This window comes from Lithobates pipiens, unplaced genomic scaffold (assembly GCF_037356315.1).
Source record: "Lithobates pipiens isolate NorthernLeopardFrog02 unplaced genomic scaffold, aLitPip1_a1.2 Scaffold_19, whole genome shotgun sequence".
Lineage (NCBI taxonomy): Eukaryota > Metazoa > Chordata > Amphibia > Anura > Ranidae > Lithobates > Lithobates pipiens.
This window is the reverse complement of record NW_027507764.1, coordinates 48462297-48480270: the sequence shown is the minus strand read 5'-3', so window position 1 is coordinate 48480270 and position 17974 is coordinate 48462297. Positions and strand designations below refer to the sequence as shown.

The following is a 17974-nucleotide window of genomic DNA, read 5'->3' as shown; positions in this document are numbered from 1 at the left end:
GGATCCATGGACTGGTAAGTACCTGATTTTTAAAAGTCAGCAGCTAAAGTATTCAACCAAAGATGCAAGCACCACTCCAGGGTGGTCCACTAATCCACTGCTGCTATTACACTGATTGGTGCCGACCCAGCTCGTTGCTGTCTTCACAAGGAAAAAGGAGGAAATTGGTTGGCCGCCCATCTAAAAATCACCTTTATTGTAGTCTTCAATAAAATCACATACCACAGATAAAAGGTAGGGAAACAGCAGACAATATCTAACGTGTTTCATGTTTATTTATCAATTATTCATGTCAGCTATGAATGTCAAGTCAATAGGGCCACACTGCCACCACTTGGCTTGCAATTGCATCAGTTCTATTTAAAATCGACATTTGGCAACGAAAAAAAAAATAGACCTTCTGGTGGCCACAGCAGGATTGCCTCCTGAACACCTGCAAGCTTCTGCTTAGCCACCCTGTAAAAATATATCCACTGTGGATCGCTTTTCAGTGTCTGCTGTAACATAAAATTAGCCTTATGCCGCGTAGACATAACCGGTTTTTCCATCAAAGTAAACTCCGACGGCCTTTCTGACGGAGTTCCAATGGAGTTCCGCTGAAACGGACTTGCCTACACACGATCACACCAAAGTCCGCTAGTTTAGAACGCGATGATGTACGACGGGACTAGAAAAGGAAGTTCAATAGTCAGTAGCCAATAGCTGCCCTTGCATCGTTTTTGGTCTGTCGGAATAGCACACAGACGAGCGGTTTTCCCGATAGGAATTGATTCCGTCAGAAAGACCTAAAACATGTTCTATTTCTAGGTCCATCAGAATATTTGAAAAAAAAAAAAAAGTCAGATGGAGCTCCCACACGCGATCGGAATATCCAATGAAATGATTCTGTCTGACCTTTTCTGCCGGAAAGTCCGGTCTTGTGTACGCAGCATTAGGGGTTTATTTAGTAAAGGCAAATCCTTGGGAGTGCAGTCACTGTAGATCTGAGGGGGACATGCAAGGAAAATAAAAAAACAGCATTTTTGCTTGTACATGATTGGATGATAAAATCAGCAGAGCGTCCTCTGATTACAGATCTTCCCCTCAGATTTACAGCGACTGCACTTGCAGTGCACTTGTAGTGCAGAGTGGATTTGCCTTTAGTAAGTCGACCCCTTAGTGTCACATCAATGGAATGGTGGATAGGTAGGAGCTGTCTTTGTCACTTTTTTAACTACCCCCAAAAATCAACTCCACCTCCAATTTCAGGAATCCCAATTTCCAAAAGTCCTCGGGAATGCTTGTCACATCCATGGAATGGTGTCATATGGAATAGAATAGAATGGTGTACCATCAATGAAGAGTCATATCAACAGAATGGTTGATAGTTGAGAGACAATATGCACTGACATTATTACTGGAATGGTCTGTAGGCCTATCCTTTAAGCCCCTATTACTTTTATACTCTTTTTTTTTTTTTTGACCACACCCAAAATTTACCTCCAATCCCAGGAATTTCCAATTTCCAAAAATTTCCTGGGTTCCCAGGCATGTGTCTAACATGAAAAAGTATCTTTGATGCTCAGTCTGCTGTAGACATGAAGAATTGGGGTGTGTAGTCATTTTTGTCAAGTAACTGGAAACCAGCTTTTAATTTTCAAACTGCTGCTGACAAATAAAACCTGAGATCCGATAGGTTACTATACTACCGCCTTGTTAGATAACCCATAGGCCACATTGTTCCAAAAAATCTATTCCATCAGCTTGTTCCACGTCTGATTAATGATGACAATTCTATATATATTTACATTACTGTTCCCTGAGTAATGCTCATCTACCACGATTTTGCCTTACCAATTATCGGTTGCTGGTTAATTAAAAGAGAAGCGGGATCAATTAGAGTAATTTGCTTCTTTTTTAATTTTATCGTTCGGCCACATTAGCTGAGTCATTATCAATTTTCTATGTAGAGAATAGTAGAAAGGATAATTCCCCAAATAGATATTAACTGGGAATGAAGATTTTCTCGCTCAAGTAGACATCAAATGAGTTCTATTTTAGACCTATGGCAATACGTGACTTTTCAACTTCCAGTGTTCTGCATTGTGCCTGGTTACTTTATACTCCATGTAAGTTTTCTTACACTGATTTATTTATTTTTATTTTTACTATGGTTTTACGTACACTCCATGGCTACTTTATCAGGAACGCCTGCTTGTTAACTTTGTGCAGTTTGGACGAATCAGAGATTAATCAATGATAGTGTATTAATGGAACTAAATTAAGAATGGCAGAAAAAAAATTCAGCTGGGGGTGACAGTAAATGTACACTTTAAGAGATAATGGTTTCTGCAATCGCTTGGGTAGCCCGGAGTCCTCGTTGCCTACAGAGGCCATAAAGCAGCTATAACCCAAGCTAAGTGACTTTTTAGTATATCCCTATAGCATACTGTACATTGTCAATGCTCATTTGCCAAAAAGGTTAGATAACATGTACATGTGTGTTGTATGCATATTTATAATGCTAATGTATGTCTTGTGTTTTCCTACAATTGTGAGTACAGTAGATTGTATGTGACATATTGTTGTTTAGCAAAAGCACATTAATATACTACAGGGTTTTCTGATTCCTTGCTTTACCCCGAAGTAACCAAAAAGTTAACCGCTTACGGACTGCCTCCTGCACATATATGTCGGCAGAATGGCACAGCTGGGCACAAGCACGTACCTGTACGTTGCTCTTTAATCACTTAAGGACCAAGCCTCTTTCTGAGATTTCTTGTTTATAATTTAACCACTTAAGGACCGCCGTATTGCCATTGTAGTCATCACAATGGCACAGGCAGGCACAATCACGTAAATGTACGTGCCTGCCTTCCAGCGGGTGGGGGGTCCGATCGGACCCCCTCCCGTTGGATACGACGGTCCGGTTCGCTCCAGGAGCGCTCCGTGATGAGGGGATGGCCGTTGGTTTTCGGCCACCCCCTCTGGATCGCTCCTGGCCAATGAGAAGCTTCCTCCCACTGTGTATTGTTTACACAGGAAGGAGGAAGTGATGTCATTCTCCTCGGGGCGGTCTTTTTGACCGGACTACGAGGAGAAGACTAATAGTAAGTGTGCACCAACACTACACTGACATGTAGGTACACACAGGCACACAAACCACTAAACACATAACTGCAGCGATCGCAGAGTCAGGCCTGATCCCTGCCATCGCTAACAGGTTTTTTGGTAGCATTTTATATTTAAATCCGGAAGGCAGTGCTTGGTTTTCGGGGTCCCGTACGTGGCTAGGCTCCCAAAAAGTCCCCCACATGTGGTATCCCCGTACTCGGGAGAAGCAGCAGAATTTATTTTGGGGTGTAATTTGACTTCTGCCCATAGCATGTGTGAGCAATATATCATTTAGTGACAACTTTGTGCAAAAAAAAAAAAAAAGTTTGTAATATTCCCGCAACTTTTGGCAAAATATAAAATATTCCATGGACTCAACATGCCTCTCAGTAAATAGCTTGGGGTGTCTACTTTCCAAAATGGGGTCATTTGGGGGGGTTTTGTGCTATTTTGGCATTTTATGGCCTTCGAAACTGTGATAGGTAGTGAGGAGTTAAATCAAAAATTTGCACCCTTAGAAATCCTGAAGGTGGTGATTGGTTTTCGGGGTGCCGTGCGCGACTAGACTCCCAAAAAGTCCCACACATGTGGTATCCCCGTACTCAGGAGAAGCAGCAGAATGTATTTTGGGGTGTCATTTCACATATGCCCATAGCATGTGTGAGCAATATATCATTTAGTGACAACTTTGTGCAAAAAAAAAAAAGTTTGTAATATTCCCGCAACTTGTGGCAAAATATAAAATATTCCATGGACTCAACATGCCTCTCAGTAAATAGCTTGGGGTGTCTTCTTTCCAAAATGGGGTCATTTTGGGGGGTTTTGTGCTATTTTGGCATTTTATGGCCTTCGAAACTGTGATAGGTAGTGAGGAGTTAAATCAAAAATTTGCACCCTTAGAAATCCTGAAGGTGGTGATTGGTTTTCGGGGTGCCGTGCGCGACTAGACTCCCAAAAAGTCCCACACATGTGGTATCCCCATACTCGGGAGAAGTATATATATATAAATAATATATTTTGGGGTGCAATTCCACATATAACCATGGCATGTGTGAGCAATATATCATTTAGTGACAACTTTTTGTAAAATTTTTTTTTTTTTTTTGTCATTATTCAATCCCTTAGGACAAAAAAAATAAATATTCAATGGGCTCAACATACCCATAAGCAATTTCCTTGGGGTGTCTACTTTCCAAAATGGGGTCATTTGGGGGGGATTTGTACTGCCCTGCCATTTTAGCACCTCAAGAAATGAGATAGGCAGTCATAAATTAAAAGCTGTGTAAATTCCAGAAAATGTACTCTAGTTTGTAGACGCTATAACTTTTGCGCAAACCAAAAAATATACGCTTATTGACATTTTTTTTACTAAAGACATGTGGCTGAATAAATTTTGCCCTCAATGTATGACTAAAATTTAGTTTATTCGATTTTTCTTATAACAAAAAGAAGAAAATATCTTTTTTTTTTCAAAATTTTCGCTCTTTTTCCGTTTATATCGCAAAAAAAAAAAATCGTAGAGGCAATCAAATACCATCAAAAGAAAGCTCTATTTGTGGGAAGAAAAGGACGCAAATTTCGTTTGGGTGCAATATTGCATGACCGCGCAATTACCAGTTAAAGCAGCGCAGTGCGAAATTGCAAAAAGACCTCTGGTCCTTAAGGTGTTTATTGGTCCGGAACTGAAGTGGTTAAGTGCCCAGCCATGGGTTTGGAGCATGCCGCCGGAAGCACGCTCCCAAACCGGTCCTGAGCTCCGTGGCCGCGGGACCAGCGGACCCGATCGCCATTGGTGTCCCATGATCGGGTCACAGAGCTGAAGAACTGGTTAACTCCTTCACTGCCAGTGTCATTTACACAGGAATCAGTGCATTTAAATAGCACTGATTGCTGTATAAATGACAATGGTCCCAAAAATGTGTCAAAAATGTCCTATGTGTCCGCCATAATGTCACAGTCACAATAAAAATCGCTGATCGCCGCCATTACCTTGTAAAAAAATAAATATTAATAAAAATGCTATAAAACTATCCCCTATTTTGTAAACGCTATAACTTTTTGCGCAAACCAATCAATAATTGCTAATTGTGATTTTTTTTTTACCAAAAATATGTAGAAGAATACGTATCGGCCTAAACTGAGGAGAAAAAATGTTTTTTATATATTTTTTGGGGATATTTATTATAGCAAAAGGTAAAAAATATAGAATTTTTTTCACAATTGTCGCTCTATTTTTGTTTATAGCGCCAAAAATAAAAACCGCAGAGCTCTATTTGTGGGGAAAAAAGGATGCCAATTTAGTTTGGGATCCACGTCGCACGGCCGCGCAATTGTCAGTTAAAGGGACGCAGTGCCGAATCGCAAAAAGGAGCCTGGTCCTTTGGCTGCAAATTGGTCCGGGGCTTAAGTGGTTAAAATGCAAAACAATTGGGGGCTTGTCCGGGATTTGTGCTAAAATTCGTTTGAAACAGACCTGTTTTCTGTGGTGTTTTCTGCTGCTTGGGCTAAGAAAAATGCTGCATAAACTGCTCAGGAAAAGCAAAACATAACTCAAAGAGCCAGACTGCAACTCTTGTGCCTGCAAATTGATATGCAAAGCATACAGACATAGTCAAGGTTTGTGTTTGGTTTAGTTTTTGCATTATCAAACATTAATTTTAAAAAAGTATCATCAGAAAAAGACTGCAGCAGGTAAATGTAATATCACTTATACATTTTCGTGCAGAGCTTATTCAAACTAAAACAATTCTCCTATTTAGTGATCTTTACATCACATTCAAAAAATAAATCATGCAAAAAAAATCTGTATATAAAGTTCAACAGTACAAATGCGGTATTTAAGACCCCATACACATCACATCTCACACTGTGACTCCACACAGCAAAAATAAATGATCCTTATGACGGCATTGTGTTAATACTTTATTTTTAGAATTGTAATTTTAAATATCCAATCTATCCATGTCATGGTTATGCAGTAATCTTCTTCTGTTTGCTTACCTCTCCTCATGTGTTCAGACTAAGAGGCCAGCCACTTCCACCTGGTGGTTTTTATAACCTCTCCTCTAAGCATGGCTCCACCCCAGGCCCCATCAGGGAACCCTATATTAACCTGTGCACTGCAAGCCAGCGGTGCTGATCAACCATTGTGTATCCATTGTGTGTTTGGCTTCCTGGTTCCTGCTTGCCGTGTGCTCTACGTTTGTCTCTGTTACCGACCTTGGCGTGTTCTCAATGATTCCTGTCTGCTTGTGACCTTGACCTTTTGGCATGTCCCCAACCATCCCTGTCTGCCTGTGACCCTGAACCTTTGGCGTGTACTCTGTTGTTTCTGTCTGCTAGTTGCCCTGACCTCTGCCTTATCCCCTTACTATCCTTGTTGTTCCAGCCTGCTGCTTCCTTCTCCTGTAGTCTACTGTGAGCGTGAGCTGTGAGACCCTAGGGGCCGTGATCTGGAGCCAGACTGCATCGAAGTCCATCCTCACCACTGGAGGCTCTGGCGAACACCTGCTGGCTCTTAGACTCCGTGCCCTGGGAAATCTATGCTCTAGCTCCCACTGGGATCTGTGTTACTGATCCTGTAGACCTGTGTCCTGAATCTCCCTGGGTACAATCCGCAGCAGTCAGTCCTAAGGTCCACTACCTAGCGGTGCACTTCCGACTCCTACGGAGTGCATCTATCACCTGGTCTCAGGTGACCTGGCCAATCCATTTGCTTTTCTTTCCTAAATTTTCGTGCAACCTTCACCAGATGTGCCCTCACCTTAATAAAGTTAAAGTGTATGTTAAGCTTTGATATTCCTTTATTTCCATAAAGTTTTTATTTCCACTCCGTGCTTCACGTGTGCCACTCCTCCCTCTGATTAGCAGCCTTCAGTCTCCGGCTATTTATCACTCAGTCTCATGCAAGAGATATTAGGGTGCAATAGTGCTTTATCCTATAAAAACACTCTTTATTTCAGTCATACGTTGGTATAAACTTACATTTTAACAATCAGAATATTGTCTTTGAATTGCATGTATACCGTTTGTACCATAGGTAAATTTGCCGTCAGTCCCGTCAGCTTACAACACTCGTTAGTAAGTTCACAGCGTCAGCCCTTCAGATCCCGCCCCTACATGTTTTGTCACACCTTGTGACTTCCTCAGGGGGATTTGAATCAAAATCTCTTGAGGAAGTCACAAGGTGTGACAAACCATGTACAAACGGTATATATGACATACATTCAAAGGTGATAATCGGATTGTTAAAACATGTGAGTTTTATACCAATGTATGATTGAAATAAAGTGTTTTTAAAGGATAAAGCGCTATTGCACATTTATATCTCTTGCATTAGAATGAGCGATAACTAGCTGGAGACTGGAGGCTGATAATCAGAGGGAGGAGTGACACACATGTAAAGCACGGAGTGGAGATAAAAACGTAATGGAAATAAAGGAATATCAAGGCTTAACATACACGTTATTAAGGTGGGGGCACATCTGGTGAAGATGGCACAAACGTTTAGGAATGGAAAGCATGGTGGATAGACTGGATATTTGAAAGGACATTGCTACGATCAAAGGTATTAACACAATGCAGTGATAAGGATCATTGTTTTGCTGTGTGGAGTCGTTCTTAAAGAGACAGCATTTGGACTGTTGAACCTATATATTTGGTGAATATATGTATTGTATAAATTTTTTGGAGTGTGATGTAAAGATCACTAAACAGAATTGTTTTAGTTTGAATAAACGCTACACTAAATGTCTAAGTAATAATTTGCCCGTTTTAAAGGGAGTGTGTTGGGTGTTGGCAGCTTTTGTATTTAGAGTAGCACAAAGCAGCTCACAAGAGTGTAACACATTTAAAAAGGTAAATGTAATATACTCATTATACTTTTTGTCAGAAAATGCGTGCAACCACTCATCCCACTCCCAGAAAACTTGTTGGCATGGCCAAAAGTGGGGGCGGTCAATCAAGTGGTGTATGGCTAGTATGTGTTGCACCATTCCCCCTTGGCTTTGCTATATTTTAAATAAAACAGAGCGTGGGGTTACACTGACCAGAAAGTGGGCATTAAATAAGTCCCATTGTTGGTGTCGGGGGGGGGGGCAAAAATGACCCCTAGTGTTGGTCTCAGTGGGGGTAATAGTGACTTTCAACCTTAGTGTCAGTGGCTACGAAAAAAATCCCAACATCATCAACATACTTTACCCCTTCCATTGGTGGTGGCTATGAAATGCAACCCCCCTCTCCATTTAGGGTAAGTGGCAGTAAAATATAACCCCCTCCATTGATGGTCAGTGGCAGTGAAATATAGTCCTCCTGCATTGGTGGTCAATGGCATTAGTCTATTGGTTCTTGGTGTTTTCTTACCTAGGCATCTGCTCCAGCATCACTGCCTCTCTCCAATATAACGTCAAGCCTGGACTATACAGTAGTTGTACTATGCCTTAAGCTCACCACATATGTTACAATTTGATTGTACGATTTTAGGCTGGGTACACATCTACCCATATTGGTAACGAGGACAAAATGTTGTGCTTTCCCAACATGCACAGAAACGTGCTGCCCTTTAGAAGACATATGGTAGTGCCCTTAACTGTTGAAGTACATATGTCAAATGCTATTCCACCACCTTGGAGTGAAAGGTAGCAGCCCTTCAACTAGGTGGCGCAGTTGTCCCGCCAGGTAATAGCAGTGCAAGTTAGGAAGCGCCATTCCAGCCTCGGCCTTGGGTCATTGTAATATAGAGAATTTCAACTTTTGCCTGTTGTTCCCCCAAATAAAAGAGGTAAGGATTGCATCTAACATTTTGAAAAATGACTTGGGTACTGCCCTTAATTGTTAATGGCATCTCCACACTTCTGAGGCTGTCAATCACCTGCTGTATGCTGGAGCAGAGACGGGGCCATCTCCTGGGACTAACTAGTGTCAGCAAATACTGTCAGAAGTGAGTCATGCAGATGGCAGAGGAAGAAGAGAGGAGACATAAATCACAGTAGGTGCTTTGGATTGAAGCAATTACACAACATAATAAGATATGCTTTGTTCATTTTTCATTTCAGAGGTTCAAAACAGTTTTGTTTAATGTAAATAAATTACCTCAATGCAGCAGTTTTTCCATTCTTGTGCATACAGGTGACTATTCGTGTTTGATAGCCAATTTGTATATCCCAATATCTGTTCTCTTGGCGGTTTTTCCTATTGCGGGTTCTCTTCTTTTTAATTAGTTCCCGCGCCTCTGGGTCCTTTACAGCCTTTTCTCTCTCCTTTGCTCGTTCCCTGTTCCGCCCTCTCTTGCCAGCTTGCCGTACATGCCTGGACAGAGGCATTGAACAGGAGCTCCAAGGTCCCACGCTGAGGCTGTACATATTCTCCTCCCCATCGCAGGGTGATGCCTGGCAAACTTGGAACTCGGTGAGGTTTGGGCAGGCCGACCCACCAAACTGGGCTATGGCCAACGCATGGCGCGTTCGGTGTTGCAAGCCATTGCCGCACGTCTTGGAACATTCCGACCAGGGGGAGAACTCGGACACCACGCAGTCCTGGGGGCAGGGAATAAGGCACCCTTGTTCCAGCCTGGGCTTTGGCTCGAAGTATTCGCATATACTGTCATCGGCCTCTGCCCCGGTGGCTTTTTGTAAACAGACGACTTCCCGAGTCTGAATTCCTTCCTCACCCTTTGTGCATTCTGAAGGTTTTTCTGGCAACCTTGATGTGACCGGCATGCACTGGTTCCAGCTGCCCAGCTGCCAGTCGTATAGTTCTTTGTGCCAGTCGCACACCCTAAAACAGTTCTGCTGGTTTTCAGGTCTGTCGGTCTGTTTGCAGTTTGTGGGGAGGGTTGTCCATCCCTCGATATGGGCACACCATACAGCCCTTGTCTGAATCCCACCGGGCCCACATTCGTCTCCCATGCATCTTCCCCAGGAACCTGAAACATAAAATACAGCAAAAGATAAGACGATAGATCATAAATTATTCATGATTTGAACAACATTTTAAAAACCTTTTCATAAATATCAAAAGCTGAGGCTTAAACCCAACAAAGAACTTCTCTTATTTGTCCCCTTTTTGGTCTGTTAAACACCAAAGGGTGCACAATTGTATCTGTTTGTTAACCACTTTCTCGCTACAGCAATATTTACATTTTTTACACACATGTAAAAATCTGACTATAAAATTACTTAAATTATATATTTCCTGAAATCAGAGAACCTGTAGAATAAAAAGATGGTTGTTGCAATTTTTTATGTCACACAATAGTGGCGCAATTATTTAATTTAAGTCTCTATTTTTAGGAAAACATACAGTAAAATGAATTTTAGTGCACACAAATACAATTTAAAGTGGTTGTAAACCCTTACAAACCACTTTGACCTACAGGTAAGCCTAGATTAAGGCTTACCTGTAGCTCCAAGAAATATCTCCTAAACCTACACAATTTAGGAGATATTTACTAAAAGACAGTCACAGCTGTCTACGGCGCATGCAGCATGCGCGGGAGTGACATCAGCGCTGCTCCGGCGCTGTGAGTGGCCGGAGCAGCGATACCCGGAAGATTCTCCGGACTACAGGGGACAGCGGTGACTTCGCTGGCTCCTGTGTCAGGTAAGTGACACATAATGGGCTACGCATGCGATGCATAGTAGCCCATTATGCTTTACCTTTGCAGGGAGACAAAGAGGAAGTAAACCCATCAGGGTTTACTTCCTTTTTAATTCCCAAAGTTTGTACAAAATAAAAGAAGAGGTGGTATAGAGGTAGGGTAGGTTCACGCTGCTGTGCGGAGCGGATCACAGCAGGGGTCCGATGAGTCCCTATTCATCATTTCAGGTTCCCGATTTCAGTCTGACTTTTTGGCTGATTTTGGACCTGAAATAGGCCAGAAGACGCACAGGACTCTTCTGTGAAGCGCTCTGCAGGCGTCTCGGAGCTGTGTGAACCGGTCACAGTCTCCTTTCATGCGAATCGGATGTGGAGTTCGTCACATCCAATTCACAATAGAGTGAACCCAGCCTCAATAGATACCACATTTGAGTACACCTGAAAAATGGGTACCCAAAATTATCAAAAGGGTAACGCGTTAAATGCATTAGCATAGCATAAGCCATAAATGAGGGCCCTAGAAGTACTGCTCTCGCTCTGTCATTCACATGCGTTGTGCAATCGCGGTTTACATACATGTGCGCACCCTGTGCAAGCATTTGCATTTCGAGTCTGTGTCAGACTTTTTTCAAAGATTTGATGAAGTGCACATGTGTGAGGGTCGGCCATTTTGCCTGACATTGTTTGAACCATTAAAATTAAATTCAAATTACCTAATACACTGCCCAACAAGAATTCTCTTGCCTTTGTGGCTGTGTGTGGTGAAGAGTCTAAGGATGAGTTGGGGTGTGTTATTTGGAGATATATATATCTTTTGTGGCTCCTAATAAATCCCAGAGCGCTGCTCAGGACTAAGGATGAGCTTGAGCGTGTTATTTGGAAACACTGTATTTACCGGCGTATAACACATGCACAGGTGTATAACACGCACCTTCACTTTAAGAGGGAAGTTTCAGGAAAAAAAATGTAATTTTAAATAAAGAACTGTGAAGCAAGCCTAATCAGTGCCCATCTGCAGCCTCACTATTGCCATGAATGCAGCCTCACAAGTGCCTGAATGCAGCCTCACCATTGCCATGAATGCAGCCTCACCATTGCCATGAATTCAGCCTCACCATTGCCATGAATGCAGCTTCACCATTGCCATGAATGCAGCCTCATCATTGCCATGAATGCAGCCTCACCATTGCCATGAATGCCATGACTGCAGCCTCACCATTGCCATGAATGTCATGAATGCAGCCTCACCATTGCCATTAATGCAGCCTCAAAAGTGTCATGAATGCAGCCTCACCATTGACATGAATTCCATAAATGCAGCCTCACCGTTGCCATGAATGCCATGAATAAAGCCTAACCATTGCCATGAATGCAGCCTCACAAGTACCATGAATGCAGCTTCACCATTGCCATGAATGCCATGAATTCAGTCTCACAAGTGCCATGAATGCAGCCTCACAGGTGCCATGAATGCAGCCTCACAGGTGCCATGAATGCAGCCTCAAAGTGATTTAAAAAAAAATACTGCATTTGTAAGACCGCTGTGCAATTACAGTGTGACATAAAATATTGCAAAAAACACCTTTTATTTTCTAGGGCAAACCTTGGCACCCCAGATGTTTTGGAACTACATTTCCCATGATGCTCATGCACAATGCAGTGTAGGTGAGCATCATGGGAAATGTAGTTCCAAAACATCTGGGGTGCCAAGGTTCACCATCACTGCCCTACTGTCTACTAAAAATATATATATAATGTTTGGAGGTTCTAAGTAATTTTCTAGCAAAAAAAAAAAAGATTTTAACTTGAAACCAACAAATGTCAGAAAAAGGTTTAGTGTTTAAGTGGTTAAACCTTTTTCACTTATGCCGCATACACACGACCGTTTTTTCCGACGGAGTTCCGCTGAAATGGACTTTCCTACACGCAACCACACCAAAGTCCGATCGTTTAGAACGCGGTGACTTACAACACATACGATGGGACTAGAAAAAGGAAGTTCAATAGCCACTAGCCAATAGCTGCCCTTGCGCCATTTTTGGTCTGTCGGAACAGCACACAGATGAACGGTTATCCAGATTGAAATTGATTCTGTCTGGAAAATGTATTTCTATTTCTAGGTCCATCAGAATTTTCGAAAAAAAAGTCAGCTGAAGCCCACACAAGATCGGAATATCTGATGAAATGATTCCGTCTGACTTTTCCTGCCGGAAAGTCCGACCGTGCGTACACGGCATAACACACACAGTCTATTCCATTAAAAAATTGTTACAATATTTATACTTAAAGGGGTTGTAAAGCTTTGTTTTTTATTTTCTAAATAGGTTCCTTTAAGCTTGTGCATTGTTGGTTCACTTACCTTTTCCTTCGCTTTCCTTTCTAAGGCCGCGTACACACGGGCGGATTGTCTGTCCAACTTAGTCCGCTGAACCGTGTTTCAGCGGACAATCCACTCGTGTGTGGGCTTCAGCGGACTTTTTCAGCGGACAGTCTGACGGACTAAGTCTTTCGGAATTTCCGTAATTTTGTCCGTCCAAACTTGGTTTTGTCCGTCCAAACTTGGTTTCAGCAGACAGTCCGCTCGTGTGTAGGCAAGTTGGACGGACTAAGTATGGCGCATGCTCAGAAAGGATTTACACGGCCGAAGGTTGCATTGCAGTGTATTGGACATCGTTTTTCTAGTCCCGTCGTACGTGCTGTACACGTCATCGCGCACGCTTTCAGCGGACTGTCTGTTCATCGTGTGTGGTCAAGTCCGTTCATTCAAAATTTGGACGGACTGTCTGTCGGATTGTCTGACGAACTTAGTTGGCCAGACAATCCGCCCGTGTGTACGCGGCCTTAATGTTTTTTTTCTTTGTCTGAATTTCTCACTTCCTGTTTCTCCTCAGTAAACTTCACACCATCATCCGAGCAGTGTTTAGTCAGCCAGAACAGCTTACTGAGGAGGAACAGGAAGTGAGAAAATCAAACAAAGAAAACAAAGAAAAAAAACATTTAGAAGGGAAATTTGAAGGAAAAGGTAAGTGAACCAACAATGCACTAGCTTAAAGGAACCTATTTAGAAAGTAAAAAACCGAACCTTTACAATCCCTTTAAGTTCAACTGATAAAGAATGTTTTGATTCTTGGCAGACTTCTCAGTTTTTCTCTTCCTTTCTTTTGAGGGCTGTGGCTTCAGAAGAACAGAGAGAATTCTTTGCAAAGAAAGAATTGTGAAACACTTTAGTCAAGATCACGATAACGATTCTTGACGATTAATCGTGCAGCTCTCTAATATAGATATATTTTTAGCAGACACCCTAGGGCAGTGATGGCGAACCTTGGCACCCCAGATGTTTTGGAACTACATTTCCCATGATGCTCCACTTCACTGCAGAGTGCAGGAGCATCATGGGAAATGTAGTTCTAAAACATCTGGGGTGCCAAGGTTCGCCATCACTGCCCTAGGGAATAAAATGGTGGTTGTTGCCACTTTTTATGTCACATAGTATTGTGCAGCAATTTTTGTAAACGTGTACAACTGTTTCATGAATACATTTTTTTTTAAAACTGTTAGCCTGATTTTTTTGTATAATGTGAAAGATGATGTTACGCCGAGTAAATAGATACTGAACAATGCCACTCTTTAAAATTGCGCACACTTGTGGAATGGTGCAAAACTTCAGTACTTATAAATCTCTATAGGCGTCGCTTTACATTTTTTTACAGGTTGCATGTTTAGAGTCACAGAAGAGGTCTAGTGCTAGAATTATTGCTCTCGCTCTAACTATCGCGCCGTATGTAACCTGTGTGTATCTGGCTCTCATACTAGCCAGTGCCTCACCAGCCACTCACCTCACCACCAGGGTTGCCAACCGCCAGTAAAGTTACTGATAGTTGTGTGTTGATCATCAACAGAGGATCTTCTTCCTCCGATCCTCTGCTTCTTGCTCCGGTGTTCTCGTCCGGCATCTTCCTCCACAGCTTCTCTTCTTCCTCACTTCCTTCTCGGGCCGCTCCGCGCAATGGGAGGTTCCCGCTGTGTGAAGCTTCTCTTCTTCTGACACTTATATAATGGAACCGTGCATCAGAGGGGGCGGGGTCACCCCGGTGACCCCGCCCTCCATTATATAAGACCTGTCAGAAGAAGAGAAGCGTCACACAGCGGGAGCTTCCCATTGCACGGAGCGGCCCGAGAGCAAAGAAGCGACGCCGTGGCGGAAGAAGAGAACACCGGAGCAAGAAGCAGAGGATCGGAGGAAGAAGAAGATGGAGGAAGAAACCAAAGGATGAAGGAAAGAAGAAGAAAGAAGACCAGAAGAAAGAAGATGAAAGAAGACTTTAATAAAGGAATTGTCAAAAACTGTCTCTTGTAATTTTTAACACTTTTGTCACTTTTTTGGTGAAATGGTAGGGGTACCCTTACCATTTCACTCAGGGGGGAGGCCGGGATCTGGGGGTCCTCTTGTTAAAGGGGGCTTCCAGTTTCCGATAAGCCCCCCACCTGCAGACCCCCACAACCACCGGCCAGGGTTGTGGGGATGAGGCCCTTGTCCTCATTAACATGGGGACAAGGTGCTTTGGGGGTACCCCAAAGCACCCTAACAATGTTGAGGGTATGTGGCCTGGTACGGTTCAGGAGGGGGGGGGCGCTCTCTCGTCCCGCTCTTTTCCTGCGGCCTGCCAGGTTGCGTGCTCGGATAAGGGTCTGGTATGGATTTTTTTTTTGCCGTGGGGTTCCCCTTATTATCCATAGCAGACCTAAATGGCCTGGTATGGAATTTCGGGGGACCCCCACACATTTTTTTTTCTTAATTTTTTTTTCTTAATGCTAGCATGACCTGTGTGCAAATAGCCTTAAAAAAACCCATAAAAGTGAACCAGCGCAAAAAAGTCAAGTTGAGAGGTGCGCCTGTTCAACTTATGCAAATGAACCTATGTGGCTTGATATTTACTAAGATTTTGCCGGCGCAGTGAACCAAAGCACTTGAACGTGCGCAAATGCCGCTTGTTCTATTTTAGGCATATTTGTTACTTGGACAGTCAAATCTATACTTCCTCACATCACCCCCATAATATTGGCACTTCCAGCTTCTTTTAATTCTGAGTTGAAGAATGTGTGCGCCATGTCTATAGTGGGGCACAGATCGCCGCCTCCCGTGCGCTGGCATGCTAATAGTAAATGGAGAATTGCGCTGTGTTACAGGCGCAAATGCTTTGTGAATACGAAAACGGCCGTTGCGCATCTGCGTGAGCCGCAACTCATGGCACAAATGCTTTGTAAATCAGCCCCCATAAGCCTTCAATGACAGAATCAACCTTAATTATTTCGGATTTTCGGACGAATGTATTTTTTAACAAAACAAAATAAATAAAAAAGAATGTAGGGAGTAACTAAATAAATGTATTTTTCGGACGAAAACGAAATTCCGAAACAAAATATTTCAGTGTGCAAATGTCTACTGTTTAAATATTCACCGTGTTAGTTTACAATAAGAATTCTGTAATTTCTCACGTTGCCGGTCAAAAATGTGCTCTGCCAGTAAATTTTCCATGTTTTGTCAGTAAAAAAATGCTGCGAGAGGTTGGCAACCCTGCTCACCACACGTCCCCGGTGTTAAGTGGACACCAGGACGGCCGGGAAGGGGTTAGCGCATGCACATTTATGCCCCATACACACAGTTGGACATTCCGACCACAAAATCCGTCGGATTTTTTCCGACTGATTTTGGCCAAAACTTGTCTTGCATACACACAGTTGCACAAAGTTGTCGGAAAATCAGAATAGTTCGGAACGAGGTGACGTTATACATGGGACTACGCAGAGGCCAGTAGCCAGTAGCTATCATCTCCAAATTTTTTCCGAGCATGCGTGACACTTTGTGCGTCGGAATTCTCTACATACGATCGGAAAAAATCAGATCGGATTTTGTTGTTGGAAAATGTTACACCTTGTACACACGGTCGGACATTCCAACCACAAAATCCGTCGGATTTTTTCCGACGGATTTTGACTGAAATTTGTGTTGCCTACACACGGTTGGACAAAGTTGTCGGAAAATCCGAATCGTTCGGAACGAGGTGACGTTCGTTTTGTACGACGGGACTACGTAGAAGCCAGTAGCCAATAGCTTTTGTCTCGTAAATTTAATCTGAGCACGCGTGGCACTTTGTGCGTCGGAATTCTCTACACACGATCGGAAAAAGTCAGATCGGATTTTTTTTGTTGGAAAATTTTAGATCCAGCTCTCAAACTTTTTCAGTCGGAAATTCCGACGGAAAAAGTCCGATAGAGCCCACACACGATCGGATTTTCCGACGACATAATCCGATCGGACTTTTTCCTGGCGGAATTTCCGACCGCGTGTACGGGGCATTACACTGCAACAGGATGCTTTCCTGTCCGTGGGCCCTTAAGTACTACCGCAGCTCGATGCCACGGGGCCTTTTACAATTTTAATAAGCCACCTATAAATTATTTTATTATAGAGCCGTCTAAAAACATATCATTTTATAGGACAATGCTAGAAAGTTATTTTTGTTTTACGCTTCTATATTCCACGTAGCCAGCTGGGAAAGATAGATTAAGCCCATAAAAAAAAAAAACTCCTTTGGTGTTCCGCGCTGATTACATTTAAATCGTGGCTTCAAAGATTTCCAGCACACTTACTAAATAAATATACGCCACATACAAATGCAATTCCACTTTCCATTCCAGCATGATTACACCTTGGTTTATCTCTCATCGACCTTTCGCAAATAACAAGATCACAGCTGTATTAACTTCACTCTAAGCAAGCAAGGACTCACGCTAGTAGGCTGTACGCTTTATTTCTTTTTTTTTTTTTTTTTTTTTTAGAGGATTGCAGAAAAAACACAATATGAGGACGCCAGCAGAGCCCTAAATGCATATAAAAAAAAGCAAAAAAACAAACAAAAAAAAATAGACATAACCAACAATTTAATCACAATTCCACAAACAAAAGCGGCGGAATCCATATTGCAGCCGTCGTCGCTTATCGTCAGACAGCACCTTGGACAAGACAAGTGCGCGTTTAATTAACATTATTTTCTTGCGCTAAAAGTAGATCCTGGCCGCGGTGCGCCGCATGAAAGAGCGAATTCTCGCGTGTCCCGGAAAATAATGAAAGGAAAAGGTAGCACTGCTCTAATTGCATTTTCAAACGCAGAGTGGAGCCAATTAAATTAAATTGATGAATCTGAACACAAACAATCCTGACAATCGGAGGAGGAGGGACATGGGAATATACAAGAATCTGAAAGCGTAAAAAGCATACAAAGAG

The 17974-nt window shown here is 42.6% G+C and overlaps 1 protein-coding gene across 1 annotated transcript in view; it reads right to left on the bottom strand.

Annotated features, from left to right (window-relative positions):
- Window positions 1-17974, bottom strand: part of THSD7A (thrombospondin type 1 domain containing 7A) — a 443828-nt gene that overhangs the window by 236754 nt on the left and 189100 nt on the right. Inside the window, exon 2 of the mRNA XM_077490719.1 lies at window positions 9184-10015. Within this exon, the coding sequence (XP_077346845.1) occupies window positions 9184-10015 (832 nt within the window). The remainder of the gene's footprint in view (window positions 1-9183; window positions 10016-17974) is intronic.